The sequence below is a fragment of the Silene latifolia genome, chromosome X (genome assembly GCF_048544455.1).
Source record: "Silene latifolia isolate original U9 population chromosome X, ASM4854445v1, whole genome shotgun sequence".
Classification (NCBI taxonomy): Eukaryota; Viridiplantae; Streptophyta; class Magnoliopsida; order Caryophyllales; family Caryophyllaceae; genus Silene; species Silene latifolia.
The window spans coordinates 326,880,857-326,897,527 of NC_133537.1; the positions used below are offsets into that span (position 1 = coordinate 326,880,857).

Below are 16,671 nucleotides of genomic sequence, written 5' to 3' on the forward strand. Positions count from 1 at the left end.
AGAGTATGAATAATCTAATTGTTCATTAAATGCAATCTTAAAATAAAAAAAACAATAATTGATAAGACACCCTAAAATAGAATACGATAATAAATAGTACAAAGGGATCGGACATATACAAGTACGTTCCTTGTGATTGGGATTCGTTGACACTTGACGCAACAAAATCACACGCGCACAACGTGAGAGTGTGAGATAAGAATGAGCTATACTATTGCTATACGGTATTAACATACGTACATATGTACGTATAATGTAAGTAGCCTAACGTAGATAAGGACTACGAAATACGAAAGAAAATACAGAAGTAGTTTGGTGTTTGGTGACTCAGCACCGTCGTAGCAATTAATTTTTATATTATATTTAAGATAATATAAACACTTTATTAAGACTCAAATCCTACGGCTTGTATTTGTCCCCGTATAACCACACGCAATCCACTCTTCCACGCTCACGCATCCACCCTATTTCTTTCCACATATATGAAATTAATTAATTAAGTGACAAATTTCAAATAACACCCATAGTTTTCTGAGAAACGGTTTCACATGAAATTATGATAAACATACCATTTATTATACTTTTACGAACTGAAAAGAATAAAAAGAAAAAAATTCTCGTAGTTGTAATACTCCGAAACTTTCTATTTTACAAGAACACGCTCTTATATACATATTTGAATAACGTCTCACAGCGAGTCTTACGATTACAAAAAATTATAAATACTTGCACAAGACGTTTTACAACGGTATTTGTATAAAATCCACAGACAAAGCTAAGTACAAACTAATCGGCCATAACTCAGACGAACTTTTTAGGAAAAAAATTATACACAATAAATTATTATTTTTTAAAAAACCAACTATAGTTTAAACCTAACCTCGTCCTAAAAATCACTTAAAAATTAAATTGACCAACATATGCTCAATTGTAGATTTAAGCAGCTAGTCTTAATTAAAACGAGTCAAATATATGACCAATCTTTTGTTTTTTCTTATGTATTCTGCTTTTATTCTATAAAAAAGACAAATATGTCCATCTTAAATGAGAATTTGCCAAATTTAAATACATGTAAAACCGTTTCACATAAGACATACTCGATATTGATAAAATAAAATAAATAAAAATACAAAAAGGGAAATCTATCGAAGAGGATACTTGAAATAAATCAAATTAACCTATTGAATCAATCTCTCTCATCTTTTTATAGGTTTAGAATAATGAGAATCAATTCAATTCAATATCTCTCAAGGAGTAACTCTCTCTCTTATTTTTTGTTTCTCTCTCTTTCTTCTTTACTTTCTCATTGTTTTTTGTTTCGTTTCGTTTAGTTTTGTTCTCTCTCACATCACACCAGATGTATGAGTTTGTGTGTGTAATAATAATAAATCGTATGAAAAATTAAAATTTATGAATGAATGAGTGAATTTTCTCTTTCTTCATTTGTTATAGTCCCTTTCTAAAAAAACAAACTCACACAAAAAGCCAAGATGTCATCTGGATATTCCGGAGAATTCATGCACGGCCTCGTCGGAGGAGGCGGAGCCGGAAGAGGTAACGGAACGGTCAGACCGCCTACGATGGGCGGAATACAAGGCGGCGTCATGTATGGAAATCGAGTACAACAACAACAACAACAATCGCAATTTCAACAATTCCAACAACTCCAACAACAACAACAGCAACAGGTGCCGGGGATGATGTTACAAGATCAGATCAAGCCACGAAGGGTGGATCCATTGATGGGTAAGCGTTCTTTTGGTGATTATCAATCTTACCAACAACATATGCAAATTTTACAACAACAACAACAACAACGAGAACAACCCGTTTCGTATATACAAAGGTTCCAACAACAACAACAGCTTCAGTTTCCAAATCAAAACCAGAGTTTATTACTGAGATCGGTTAAACAGCGTATAAATAATAATAATAATAATATTAATAATGGGTTTAATCCCTTATTATCTCCTACCATTGATCTTTGCTCTCCTACCAATAACAATAACAATAATAATATTAATATCAATAATAATAATAATTCATTGGCCCGGTTCGGTGTTCCGGTTTACCAACAACCCCGACAACAACAACAACAACAAATCCCGTTTAACCAAAATTATTCCCAAACCCAATTCAACCCCACTTTTAGTAACAACAATAATCAAATTCAAAACCCGGGTCAAAACATCGGGTTTGCGGCTGGTGTGGGGTATTCTAATAATCCGGTTGGACCGGTTCAAAATAAGCCGGAATCGGGTGCGGGTTTGGAACAAGGAGGTAAAAAGATGCTTAATACTCTTGAGGAGTTAGAGAAACATTTGTTGGACGACGACGACGACAACAACTTTGTCTCTAATGACCAAGATGGTGACGCTGTTTCCGGTATCACTAACAGTGAATGGTCCGAAACTTTCCAAAATCTCATGAGCCCTGACCCGACTCCGAGTCCAAATCCGTTTCCAAACCCGCTTTCAAACCCTACCCCGAGCCCTGTTCAAAACCCGAGTCAGAGTCTGAGTCTGAGCCCGAGTCTGAGTCCCAGCCCGAATACAGTTCAAGTGACCTGCAACAATAACAACGTCACAGCCAGTACCAACAACATCAATGTAATCTCGCCTTCGCCGACGTCATCCACGTCATCCTGCTGTTCAACCTCGGCTGCTGCCAATGGTTCGCCACCCACCGCTGTAGCCGTAACTGTTTCGGCTAAGCAGTTGATATCGGAGGTAGCGACTGCGATTTCCGACGGAAAGAATGATACAGCAATTGAGTTATTATCAAAGTTGGGACAAATGGCGAATTACGAGGGAAATTCCGAGGAAAGACTCGCATATTACATGTGCAACGCGCTGAAATCACGCGCGTGTCCTACGGAAAACCCGACACCGGTTATGGAGTTATTCGGAAGCGATCAAATGTCGTCTGTATACAGCTTATTTGACATATCTCCATGCTTTAAGTTCGGGTTGTTGGCAGCGAATCTTGTCATGCTTGAAGCAATTACAAGCGCTATGCAAGAAGGATTGAAAATCCACGTGATTGATTTCGATGTAGGCCATGGCGCACAATACGTCAACCTCCTACGCGCCTTAGCGGAGCCTAGGAGGTTGGCGTGCACCGGGATAAGGATTACTGTGGTAGAGACTGAGTTGGGTAATCAAGGTGGGGTTCCGGAAAGTGTAAGAGACAGTCTAGTCGGATTAGCGGAGCGCGTGGGGATTAATTTGAATTACTCGTGTTTGAATCGGTCTATTCGCGATTTGTCGTGGGAGTCGCTCGGGTGCGAGGAGGGTGAAGCTGTGGTGGTGAATTTCGCTTTTAAGCTTTACCGGGTACCGGATGAGAGTGTTTCGATGGAGAATTTGAGGGATGAATTGCTTAGGCGCGTGAAGGGGCTTTCCCCACGCGCGGTGACGTTAGTTGAGCAAGATATGAATGGGAATACGGCACCCTTTGGGACTAGGGTGAATGAGGTGTGTGAGTATTACGGCGCGTTGTTTGACTCGCTTGAGGCGACCCTGCCTCGGGATAATCCAGATCGGTGTCGTGTCGAGAAGGGATTGGGTCGCAAGATGGTGAATTCGGTCGCGTGCGAGGGTCGGGAGCGCGTGGAGCGAGCTGAAGTGTTCGGGAAGTGGCGTGCTAGGATGGGTATGGCCGGGTTCGAGTTAAAGCCATTAGGTCAAACTGTGGCAGAGTCAATGCGGGCTAAGCTAAACTCGGCCCGAGGTGGAAACCCGGGGTTTACCGTCAAGGACGTGAACGGTGGGGTTGGATTCGGGTGGAAGGATCGTAGTTTAACCGTGGCATCGGCTTGGCGTTGAGTTCACGCGCCTGTTAGAGTGATTGATATCTACCTTCTTTAGCTCTCCAAACACAGTCTGTTTTAGTTTATTGAAGAGCAATATTGTTTAATTACCATAATTAACCACAATTGTAATAATAATGGTTTTATTAGTACTTAATTACTTAATTAGTCTTTTTTTAATTTTTTTTTTTTTGTTTACATTTAATTTATAATTAAGAGTTTGTTAAGTTAGAAGGAGAGAATGTAATTTAGTAAGGAAGGGGAAAGGGCACCAAAGAAAGCAATAAAAAAGGTTGGGGGGAAGTGTTGGGATGCATGGGAAGGGAAATACTAGTTGTGATTTGATTATTTGATTAAAATAATAATAGTGGGAATGGAAAAGAGGTGGGGATTATTATTATTATTATTATTATGTGAAATGGGAAAGTTGTTTGGCAAGTATGAGCTGACTTGTATGGATAGCTTCTTCTCTTAATTGGCAAACAGATGGATGTGGTCCTTTCTTTCTTTCTTTTTGTATACAGAGTACTTATATTTTAAGTCTACTCACCAAATCACCATATATAAACTCTTTCAATAACATTATTTCTTCATAATCATAACATATAAAACATGATTTTATTGGTGATTAATTGTAAACTTAAGTCGTACGTAATTGGGCTCAACGTCTATTGAAACCATTTGATAAGTGCGTTCAAGGGTTTCGACCTAGAATAGGTTGGCAGAGTATATTGAATTTATGTAGATTAGTGAAATCTTGTTGTTTGAGCTTTCTCATTTTAAATTTTAAATGTCAATAGAAGTAATTTTGTTTCTTCATACTATAATATTAAATGTAATTTAAGTTGCATGTAATTGGAATCAACATGAATTGAAACCTCTGATAAGCGTGTTCTAGGGTTTAAAATGAGTTAGCGAAGTGTACTGAATTTACGTAGATTAGTGAAACCTTATTTGTACTTCCTCATTTTGAATGTCATAGAAGTTAAAATTTTATTTTTTTTCTAAAGGTGATTAAATGTAAACTTAAGTCGCACGTAATTGGGCTCAACATAAATTAAAGCCTCTGATAAGCGTGTTTAGGGTTTAAAATGGGTTAGCAATGTATACTAAATCTACGTAGATTGTGAAATTCGTATTGTTCTATGTACTTCCTCATTTTAGATGTCAGATGGATTAAATCCGATTAACCATTCTATTAACTATTTTATGTAGATTAATATATTTTGTTGTTGTACTTGAATGTTAGACTATTCTACTTGGGAATAACTCTTAACTACACTCATGATTCAACCCTCTTCACCTCATCATAATTGATGTCTTTTAAGACAATTAAAGTAATATAGTTGTATTTATGTGAATGTTTCTCTTGGTTTGCATTTGAACTTTAGGCTTGAATTTGGTGGTTTGTTGGTTTTAGAGCAGGTAGAATGGTAAAGGTTGTGTGCTGATATAAAACAATACTTGTCCATTTTCTATTGGTAGTTGGCTGCAACAATCATATTTATCTCTAGTTGCCTCAAGTACTACAAACAAATTAAGTTAGGCCCCTTCCTAACTTTTGTGGGGCTATACAAACATGTTTTGACTTATTTTTTAAAACATACTCCAATTGCAAGCAAGGGTAACAATGAAAAATTACTATGCTAACAATGATCCCAAATTCTTATTTAAGACGAATATATTTATCTAAAATAATAAAATAGGTCAAACACTTAAATAGGTGGTTCGGAAAAAAAGTAAAATAGTTAGGGAATAACAGAGTGTTGTGCTATCCACCTATATGTAGTAATATTCGATCCGTTTTACATTTAAACGAATGTGAGCGTAAAAGAAGGCCAACTAAGCAATGATATCACTTTTTACCTTTTGTTAGTATCTTTAAGGACAATCTTTTGTATAAACTAGTTTTACACCCGTGCAAAAAAATGCACGGATCGTGACAACAGATATTAAGTGTTCAATGTCATAATAATATATATTGTTCATAGAGACGGTATTGAATTTAATTGGGCCTCTTATTTATTATTGATGGGGCATATTCTGCACCGCTGACCAAGTCAACACACTGAGCAAGGTCAAAGATATCCACAGCAAGTCAACGACTTAGACCTTTGGCCGTCGGCCCATCGGCCCGCTCTTGTGTCTCGGCATGGCAACCCGCCGGTGGGGCACATATCCGCGTACTCACATCCAAGACCCTCGGCCAGCCTGCCGTAGGTCCATCGGCCGAGGGTAGAACGGTCTTTCCACCTGATAAGCCACTTGGCCACTCGCCACACGTGCCAAAAGGTGAAAGCTATAAATACTCCTCAACCTTCATTGAGGAAAGGATCTCACAACTTAACCTAAAATACACTATTCATCTGGTAATATCTCCCTTATCTCTCTACAATACATTCCTAGCCAATTAGTATACAACTTATACCTCTAAGTTCACTGACTTGGGCGTCGGAGTGGGTACGCTTGGCACAAAGCCAAGCCCTCGCCTCGTTCATTGTTGGGGGAAAGGCCGAGAGAGGCGATAGGAGCGAGAAGGGTTCAACCAAAGACATTATTCTACAAGCCACGGGTGGTAACGATACTTGCTGCGGAATTACAGGAACAATTGGCGCCGTCTGTGGGAAAAGACACTAGAAGCTAGTCACATTCATTCCCAAACAAAAAAAAAAACCCAACAAAAACCCACCCAAAAAGCTAAGAAAATGTCTAAACAACAAGATGCGATCAGAATCGACGAAACCGCATTTTACCAAGATGATACTTTCAACAAGTTCGGAGTCATACGGCCCTCCACCGGTGGAGTAATCCAACCGGAGTTCGGGATGCCATCAATACCCGACACGCCGCCGCCCGACCAACCAGGTCACCATCATGGGACATGTGGTTGACGTAGCAAGCCGAAAATGCTCCTAGACCTAATTAGTAACACGCCCGCTCACCGTCACGCCGACAAGAGCAAGCGGAAATCGTCCGGGAGACCAGGGCCCAAAACGTGACTCCGAGAAACTTGAACGGAGCACTAGGAGAAGCTGACCCAGCCAAGTCGCCGGGGGAGCCCAAAGTGGGCGCGGTAGACCTAAGTCCTTCCCGCACTCGTGGGAGGACAGCGTCCCCGCCGCACGAACGAGGCTCACCCCGAAGGAGCCAGAGGAGTCCGACTCAGCAGAGTTGGAGAAGAAGTCCGAGCCGAAGAAGGAGCCCCTCCCGCTACGGGGGGAGGAGCCAGGTTAGGGACGCAAGGAGCCGATCGCCGCGTATCGTTCGGCACGTGGTCAGGCGGCCCTTAACGCCTACGTCCTAGAAGTCCCGGTGCCAAATAAGCTCAAGCTGCCACCCCTGTCATACAAGGGGGATGGTGATCCAGTCGACCACGCTGAGGCCTTCGAGTCTTACATGTCGGTATGGGAGCAGCCCGATGAGGTCTGGTGCCGAATTTTCCCAACAACTTTGCATGGGATGGCTCAGAGCTGGTACAAAGGGCTTCCTGATGGCTCGGTGTACTACTACGCCGACCTGAAGGGCGCTTTCCTAGCCCAGTACTCCTGCAATAGGAGAAGGGCCGTAGAGACATCTGACCTCCTGACCATCAGACAAGAGGGGGGCGAGTCTCTCCGGAGCTACGTGAAGAGGTTCGATGGAAAGGTCCAGCAGATTCGAGAAATTAATCCCGAGCTGGCGGCCTTCGCACTGATGAAGGGCCTCCCAAGGGGGGCCTTAAAAAACGAGCTCATCAAGAGCGGAGGCCTGGGCCTGGACGCCGCCAGAAAGTTGGCCGACCAAGCCATCAAGGTAGAAGACTACCACAAGACTCGGGAAGATCCCCGCGAAGCCGAGCAATCGGGGAAAGAAGGGTCACAGCAGATGGGTCAGACGAAGGACGCCGCGACAACTTAGGCTCGCGGTCCGACAGTAGACGCCGTGAGAATAACAGATCACGGTCGGACAGATCCGACCGGAAGCAAGACTCGGCAGGCGCCGGGTGGAATTCAGGAACGTACCACCAGAGGCGGTATAGTGAAAAAACCCCTCTCGTTGTATCACCGCCGAAGTCTTCGCCCGAGCAAAAACGAGGGCCAGAAGTGGGAAAGACCTCCCAAGCCAAAAAGCGACGGTGACACGAGCCAATACTGTGAGTACCACGGCCACACCGGCCATTTAACCAACGACTGCCGCCATCTGAAGAATGCCATAGAGGAGCTGATCCGAAAGGGAAGCCTCGGCAAGTACGTTGCAAAAGGCCAAAAGACTGACGCCGGCAGTTCAGATAGGAAGTCCGTCTTCGAGCGGATAGGCGTGATTCATGTTGTCATCGGGGGCAACGAAAACGGAGGGTCCGCTCATGGGCACAAGCGGCACCTAAACGAGCTATATCAGGCCATCAACTTTGTGCCCAACTCAAGGATCCCCTCTGCAAGCATCCCCGATATAACTATCGGAAGAAAGGACTACGAAGGGATCATCGCCCCTCACAGCGACCCGCTTGTAGTCAATTTGGACATATCCAACCACCTGGTCAAGAGGTGCCTGATTGACACAGGTGCATACACGAACATCATGTTTAGAGAGTGCTTTCTCGGCCTCGGCCTGAGGATCAAGGACTTAAGCCCCTGCACCAACCCCTATACGACTTCTCCTGGGGCCGGCCTGGTGCCGCTGGGATCAATTAAACTCCCGGTGACGTTCGGCGAGAAGAACGCGGCTAAAAACATCCTAGCTGAGTTCGTCGTCATCGACGGCTCGTCTGCCTACAACGTTCTCATAGGCCGAGTCACCCTGAGCGAGGCTGACGCAGTGATGTCCATCCGGGCCCTAACACTGATGTATGTCTCGGACCGGGGGGAAGCGCATAAGCTCGTCTCCAAAGACGAGAAGGATGAGGTGGTCAACGTCCAGATAGCTGCCCGAGGTTGCAACATGCAATCCCTCAAAGAGGCGAAGAAGTCCGAAAAAGGAAAAAGCCCGTCCTTACAGCAGGGGGGCGACCTCATGGATACGACTAGTGGCTGATTTGGGGGATGTACCTGTGATGGGCCGTTAGGGCATTGGTAGTCTTGTAAAATTTTATGTAGCTACGGAGGTGTCCAAGATGGCTGTGGACACCCCAACGCATGTTTTTACCTAGTGAAAAACCATCCACGCCTTCCATCAAAGCAAAGTTCTTCCCATCAGTTATTTATCAAGAAACAGACGCCGGCTCACACTGTCATACCGACAAGAGCGGCAGTCTCCATCAAGAGCCTAGCGCCGTCGCAGTCACCCCAAGTAGTAGACGCCACGGCAGTCACCCCAAGAGGTTTGATGCCGTCGCAGTCACTCCAAGTGGTAGACGCCACGTAACACGCTATCAAGAAACAGACGCCGGCTCACACTGTCATACCGACAAGAGCGGCATTCTCTGTCAAGAAATTAGCGCCGTCGCAGTCACCCCAAGTAGTAGACGCCACGGCAGTCACCCCCAGAGGTTTGATGCCGTCGCAGTCACTCCAAGTGGTAGACGCCACGTAACACGCTATCAAGAAATGACGCCGCTCACACTGTCATACCGACAAGAGCGGCATTCTCTGTCAAGAAATTAGCGCTGTCGCAGTCACCCCAAGTAGTAGACGCCACGGCAGCCACCCCAAGAGGTTTGATGCCGTCGCAGTCACTCCAAGTGGTAGACGCCACGTAACACGCTATCAAGAAACAGTACGCCGCTCACACCGTCATACCGACAAGAGCGGCATTCTCTGTCAAGAAATTAGCGCCGTCGCAGTCACCCCAAGTAGTAGACGCCACGGCAGTCACCCCCAGAGGTTTGATGCCGTCGCAGTCACTCCAAGTGGTAGACGCCACGTAACACGCTATCAAGAAATAGACGCCGGCTCACACTGTCATACCGACAAGAGCGGCAGTCTCCATCAAGAGCCTAGCGCCGTCGCAGTCACCCCAAGTAGTAGACGCCACGGCAGTCACCCCAAGAGGTTTGATGCCGTCGCAGTCACTCCAAGTGGTAGACGCCACGTAACACGCTATCAAGAAACAGACGCCGGCTCACACTGTCATACCGACAAGAGCGGCATTCTCTGTCAAGAAATTAGCGCCGTCGCAGTCACCCCAAGTAGTAGACGCCACGGCAGTCACCCCAAGAGGTTTGATGCCGTCGCAGTCACTCCAAGTGGTAGACGCCACGTAACACGCTATCGAGAAATAGACGCCGGCTCACACTGTCATACCGACAAGAGCGGCAGTCTCCATCAAGAGCCTAGCGCCGTCGCAGTCACCCCAAGTAGTAGACGCCACGGCAGTCACCCCAAGAGGTTTGATGCCGTCGCAGTCACTCCAAGTGGTAGACGCCACGTAACACGCTATCAAGAAACAGACGCCGGCTCACACTGTCATACCGACAAGAGCGGCATTCTCTGTCAAGAAACCAGTGCCGGCTCACACTGTCAATCCGACAAGAGCGGCAATCACCCTCGTAAGGCGGATACCATGACAGTAACGGCCATCGCACACTACACTCGCAAAAACAGACGAAGTGTCTTGGAAGCGTTGAAACACAGTTGAGATACGCACTCTAAAACGGCCACGGCCAAGCCGAGGCGGAAACAAAAGGGGCGCTCAATTAGGAATACAGGAAGACAATTCTGACAAAGATGAGATAAAGACCTCGGCCAAGCCGAAGGCGAAAGAAACGAACCATTATTAGAAGATAAGTTACAAATTACAAGTGAAAAGAATACGGACGACGGCCGTCCCCATAGGGATAAGCCGAAACACAACCTACCGAGGTTGTACAAAAAGAAGACAAAAACTACTATTATGTTCACGTACAAAGAGATAACGGGAGGAAGGGTGAGTAATCGGCCCCGGACACCAAGGCAGATCTGCTTTGTAAACTTGTTCTCACCAAGCAAAGACATGGTAACATGTGAGGAGTGAAACAGTCTGCTGTAAACTTGTTCTCATCAAGCCGCATGTTCTTCGGCGGGCAACCCAACAAACTATTCTAGCGGACCTCGGCCTCGGCTTCGGCGGCCTCACCGCCCTCATCCTTTCGGCTTCTTCCTTAGCCACCCGAGCCCTCTCAGCAAGAGCTGCTTTCTCAGCGGCCGCCTCCCTCTCCGTCTTTGCCTTCACCGCCTCCTTGGCCTCCTCCACCGCGGCTTTCTCCTTAGCCTCGAGCTTGTCATCAAGCAACGCGTCGAACCTGCCCCACGGGAAGGAACCATCAAGAGGGAAAAGCTCCCCGATAACTTCCCTAGAAACATCTTTGGCCAAATCCGGAACTTGGCGCACGATTTGGGAAGCATGTCGGTTTAAGCATCTCGATGTCCGCCTCCTTCGCTTGATGACGGCATCTCCGCCCGAACCACCTCCGCCCGAGCCTTAAACAGTCCCGGACTCGTTCCTCGCTTAAGGTAGAGGTCGGCGCGCCCCGAGCGAGCTCACATTTCCTCAGCGATTCGCAGCCTTCGGCACGCAGATCTCGGCTTTAGCCCTCTCAAGAAGGACCTCCTTTTCAGCGTCCTCCCTAAGTTTTCTCTCGGCCAAGAGCGTTTTCTCCTTCTACCCCGAGCCTCTGTTCATTAAGGAGACCCAACCGCCGCTGCGCCCACCGCTTAGTGGCATTACGCTCATGAATGCCCGAGCCATGGCCTTCTCTTGCTCCCCGAGACGAGCGGTAGCCACGTTCCACCTCGCCGGCTCCCTAATAAGCTTCGTGCCCTCCTCTATAAGCTCGAAGACGGAAGCCTTCTGGGATGAAGGGACGGTGGTGGCAATTTGGCCACTAACTGCGGGCCGAGAGACGAAAGCCTTCGGGATGAAGGGTTGACGGTGGTGCCTTGATCACCAACCCGTGCAGAGGACCCCACCGCCGCGCGCCCAACGCCACAAGCCGATAGGTACCATGTTTGGGCTTCTTGGCGGAGGAGGCACTTCCTTGCCCGCGGTAGAAGCTGTTCTCTTCCTCCTACAGATAAGAGGAGATCCCTCCGCATCAGAGTCCCCCTCATCGGGAATTTCAACAACCTCCACCTTCTTAGGGGAGGGGATGGGAGGTGGAACCGGTGTCGACGCTGTCGCCGCTGAAGGCGTTGTTTTCCGCGTCCGACGCACCACACCGCTAACAACCCTCGCCTGCGCCTCCTCCTTGCTCAAGACCTTTAGCCGCCGTTCCATAAGATCATTCGGCGACACCCTCATGGTCATCGGTGAAGCCTTGGGATGCAAGTTAGCGACGGTTTTATCTTTGTGCAGCCCCATTCTCCGAAGAAGATCCTCAGATAGGTCCGGTCCAAAGTGGTCTACAAAAGAAACAAAACAAGAGTCAAGAAGAAGAAATGAATCGAGATTCGAAAATAAAGAAACATCAAGAGCGGCGGTGGGCCTCACACCGACCCCACTCACCCCGTGCTAGGGCCGGTATGAGGCCGACATAGCAAAGCGGCTCATCCTGAAGAATGATCTGCGTCGGGGGAATCCATCTTTTCGGCACCCCACCCTTGTCCACCTCAAAGAGCCTCATGGCCAGCCTCTCATCCTCCTTCAGAAGGACCCTGCTAGCATCCATTTTAAGACGCTTCCGAGTGACCCATCTGTCATGCTCCGCCCTAGTCTCACACCGCAAATTAACCCGATCTTTGGAAGGAACGGGGCGCGGATAGTCATTCGGCACTTTAACATACACCCACCGACCCCCGCCGGCCCTTACAAGAAGAGAGTTTGTCAACAGAGACGTAACCCCGCTTCGGTTTGTCTGTTGTACCATCCAACGCGGCCGGGGAGTGACGGTTTGAGATGATGAAGACGGCGGAATAAATCCACCGTCGGAGCCTCTCCCTTAAAAAGACAAAGCCAGACGAAACCAATTATGGTCCTCGGGCAGCGGGTGCGGTTGGGCAACAAAGAACGTTCATGGCTCTAATTATGGCCACAACGTACCCATTCAGCGGAAACCGAAGCCCGTACTCCAAATGCCGCAGTACACGCCAAGATATGGCCGGCGGAGGGCAAAGATACGGCTGACCCTCCCGGGGATAACGATTTCGTATCCCCTACCAAAGAAAAATGATCCTCGAAAAGTTTCCCACGGAACAACGGGCAAGCTTACGGGACCAAGCACGATCAAGGCGGATCTTACAGACATAGCCGTGATCCATGACGTACTGTCTCCCCTCACTAGGACGAGACCTTTCCATATCATCACCAAAATCATCACCAAGATCACCAAAAGAGTCAGAATCCTCCCATTCCTCCAGAATTTGAGGATCAACTTGAGAGAAGGAGACCTAGGACCCCCGACGCGGGTTTACTAGGCCCAAAGATCGTTGAGAAGACATGGTTCACAACAAATTATTAGCAAGGAAAATAAAGAGTTTGCTTGTTTACCTTAAAGAAAAACACTCGCCGGATCAAATACTCCGAAGATTAAGAAGAAGAAAACCCTTGAAAGCTTGGAGAGATGAAGATTTTAGAGAAAAATTTTCGAAAATAAAATGGAGGCCAAAATCACGGAATAACTGCCCTATTTATAGGAAAAGCCCATGAAGAAGGACCAATCAGGGCACAGCCCATGGAGCGTCAACCAATCAGCGAACACACACGTGTCAAGCATGCAACCGCGGAATGTCAATCGTCGCAACAGTTGAATGTCAATCAATGCAACAGTGACCAAACGTCTTCAACACGCCTATTCACATCTCTTCGACTGTTCATCTCCCTCAAACAAATTCCTAGGTATCTAGTATCCGCCGGCTACCGATCAACCAAGCCATGGAGTACCGGCCGGGGGCAATCAAAGTCAACCGGCACTCTCAGCCCTGGTCTCGGCCAGCGTCATGTTCTTTTTCCACATCGGATACCCTTTACGCATCCATGTGGAGGGGGGATATGGTATATGGTGCGGCCTAACAACAGCCACGCCGATACACAAGGAGACACCGATCTGAGTAAAGATTTTCGAAATTTCTTTGCAGAATATACGCTCAGATACATCGGAGCCCATACCACGGCATAGACTACGCTGGGGGCAAATTGATGGGGCATATTCTGCACCGCTGACCAAGTCAACACACTGAGCAAGGTCAAAGATATCCACAGCAAGTCAACGACTTAGACCGCCTGGCCGATGCAGCCCATCGGCCCGCTAGCCAGGTCTCGGCATGGCAACCCGCCAGCCGGGGCACATATCCGCGTACTCACATCCAAGACCCTACGCCCGCCGTAGGTCTATCGGCCGAGGGTAGAACGGTCTTTCCACCTGATAAGCCACTTGGCCACTTGGCCACTACGTGCCAAAAGGTGAAAGCCTATAAATACTCCTCAACCTTCATTGAGGAAAGGATCCCACAACTTAACCTAAAATACACTATTCATCTGGTAATATCTCCCTTATCTCTCTACAATACATTCCTAGCCAATTAGTATACAACTTATACCTCTAAGTTCACTGACTTGGGCGTCGGAGTGGGTACGCTTGGCACAAAGCCAAGCCCTCAGTTCGTTCATTGTTGCAGGAAAGGCCGAGAGAGGCGATAGGAGCGAGAAGGGTTCAACCAAAGACATTATTCTACAAGCCACGGGTGGTAACGATACTTGCTCTGGAATTACACCCGGAACAATTATTGTAACCACATATAATGAATTGAGCTTTCTTATTCAAATATTAAATTTAAATGACGGTATTGAAATTGTAAATATGATATTGTTGATGTCTGATTACTAAATAAATGTTTGTCTCATAATAATGTTTTGTAAGACTTGTGGTTTTTTTTTTAAAATAAGAAAATTAGTGCTGGTACTTTTTTTATAATCATTAAAATCTTTACCATGTGTATTTTTTTTAACATTATAATGAATCTTCTTTAAATTTTGCTAAATTTTGTATATTTCTTAGCATTATGAATTATAATTATATGAATGTGCTTTAATTCTTATCGAGACTTGCATTTTTTTTTGTATAGGAATGTTATTTGGGTACCTATCAAAAGAAAACCAGCACAAATAATTTGTAGTAATTTTATTCATTTTGTAATTTTTTTTTAATTGTTTTAATTAACATGTATTCCTAACATTTTAGGAAAATATATAGGTATAATATGTAATTATCAAAAAAGTTAAAACTAAAATTAAAATATCGTAAACTCAGTAATTTGAAAAAGAGAAAAAGAAAAGCAAATCAAGTGAAATAAAGAAAAGCAAATCAAGTGAAATATAGGAGAGAGTGTAATTAAATGTGTAGGATAAACATGGGGGGTCCTATCTTAAATTTTTTCTTTTTAATCTTTAAAAACCATGGACCAATAGGAGGGCTTTATTGGCTTTAACTTTTATAGATAAGAAATTGTGTGGGAAAAGTCCTAATATAAGCTTAGAAACATTCAAATTTGGATGTTAGAGTCAATTAAATCATAATAATTAAAAGTTTCTTTACTTTAAGTATGAATTTGGGTAAAAGATTAGGTCAAGTGTCCAACAGAATGGTCACCAACTTGAACAAGGTTACTCCAAGGTCAATGCCCAGATTGCCAACTGCATTGCAGCCAAAATATATTTATATAATACATTCAATTCAATGGTTTGTTCTCCTGAAAGTGGGGGAAAATTGTTGGTCATAGAATTGTTCATTTACGAATGAGTTACATGATTTTTTTTTATTGTTCAATTTTGAAAGTAACAAAGGATTTGACTTTTCTAAAGTTCTATATTTTGGACAATTAAATGAGCAAAGATTGATTCGATAGAATCAGCGTTTTAACTACGTAAGATTCTACAAAATAAGTAAAAATAATAATGTTTTATTAAGATCGAAAAACTTTCTTGAAGCGGTTTTAATACGTATGGGTTTTGAGCAAGCTTAGGTGGACCGTGTGATGTGTTGTGTTCGGACTGTATCAAATTCGATTACGATTAATGGGGCATATTCCAATGAGTTTGCACCTAGTCGTGGTCTAAGACAAGGTGACCCTATTTCCCCTTATCTATTTATTTTATGTGCAGAAGTGTTGTCTAGTTTGATGAGGAGAGAGGTAGTGAATGGGTCGATTCATGGGATTAGAGTGGCACCGACGGCGCCTATTGTGTCTCACTTGCTGTTCGCGGATGATGATATATTTTTTGTTAAAGTAAATGAAAGAGAAGCACGAACTGTGATGAGTATCTTACGAGATTATGAGCAAGCTTCGGGACAACTTGTGAGCCTTAATAAGACTACAGTATCGTTTAGTAAAGGTACATCCATGGCGCGTAAAGCTTAGGTCACTGTTGTTTTGGCCTTTTGGGTGTGAGGATGGTCGAAGAACAGGAGCGATATCTTGGGCTGCCTACCGTTATTGGGCAGTCAAAGAAAGCCCTCTCTGATATAATTCGGGATAAACTTAGCAAGAAGTTGCAAGGATGGCGAGGTTCGTTGCTCAGTAAAGCGGGTAAGGAGGTCTTGATAAACGCTATTGGTCAAGCTATACCAACTTATGCGATGAGCATTTTAATCTCCCTGCTAATTTTTGCGATGAATTGCGATCATTAATCTCGGCTTTTTGGTGGGGCGCGAGCAATGGTAAGCGTAAAATACCATGGATATATATCCTGGAATACCTTGTGTCGTCCGAAATGTAAAGGGGGATTAGGGTTTCGAGATATGGGTAAGTTTAATATCGCTCTTCTAGGTAAGCAATTTTGGAGACTATTGATGACTACAGACAGCCTATTTGTCCGTCTTCTTAAGGCAAAATACTTCCCGACCACGTGTTTTCTTGAGGCTGAATTGGGACCAAATCCCATCTATTCTTGGCGATCTATATGGGAGGCTAGACATGTGCTGAACTTGGGGTTGAGGAGTCGAATTGGAAATGGTCTGATCGACTACTAGAATA

The 16,671-nt window shown here is 45.1% G+C and overlaps 1 protein-coding gene across 1 annotated transcript; it reads left to right on the plus strand.

Moving 5' to 3' along the window:
- The first annotated feature begins 1,152 nt into the window (after nucleotides 1-1,152).
- On the plus strand, nucleotides 1,153-3,976 carry LOC141618327 (uncharacterized). The gene has a single exon (XM_074435430.1). It carries the CDS (start codon nucleotides 1,491-1,493, stop codon nucleotides 3,825-3,827), a length of 2,337 nt encoding a protein of 778 aa, XP_074291531.1. The 5' UTR covers nucleotides 1,153-1,490; the 3' UTR covers nucleotides 3,828-3,976.
- The last annotated feature ends 12,695 nt before the right edge of the window (nucleotides 3,977-16,671 follow it).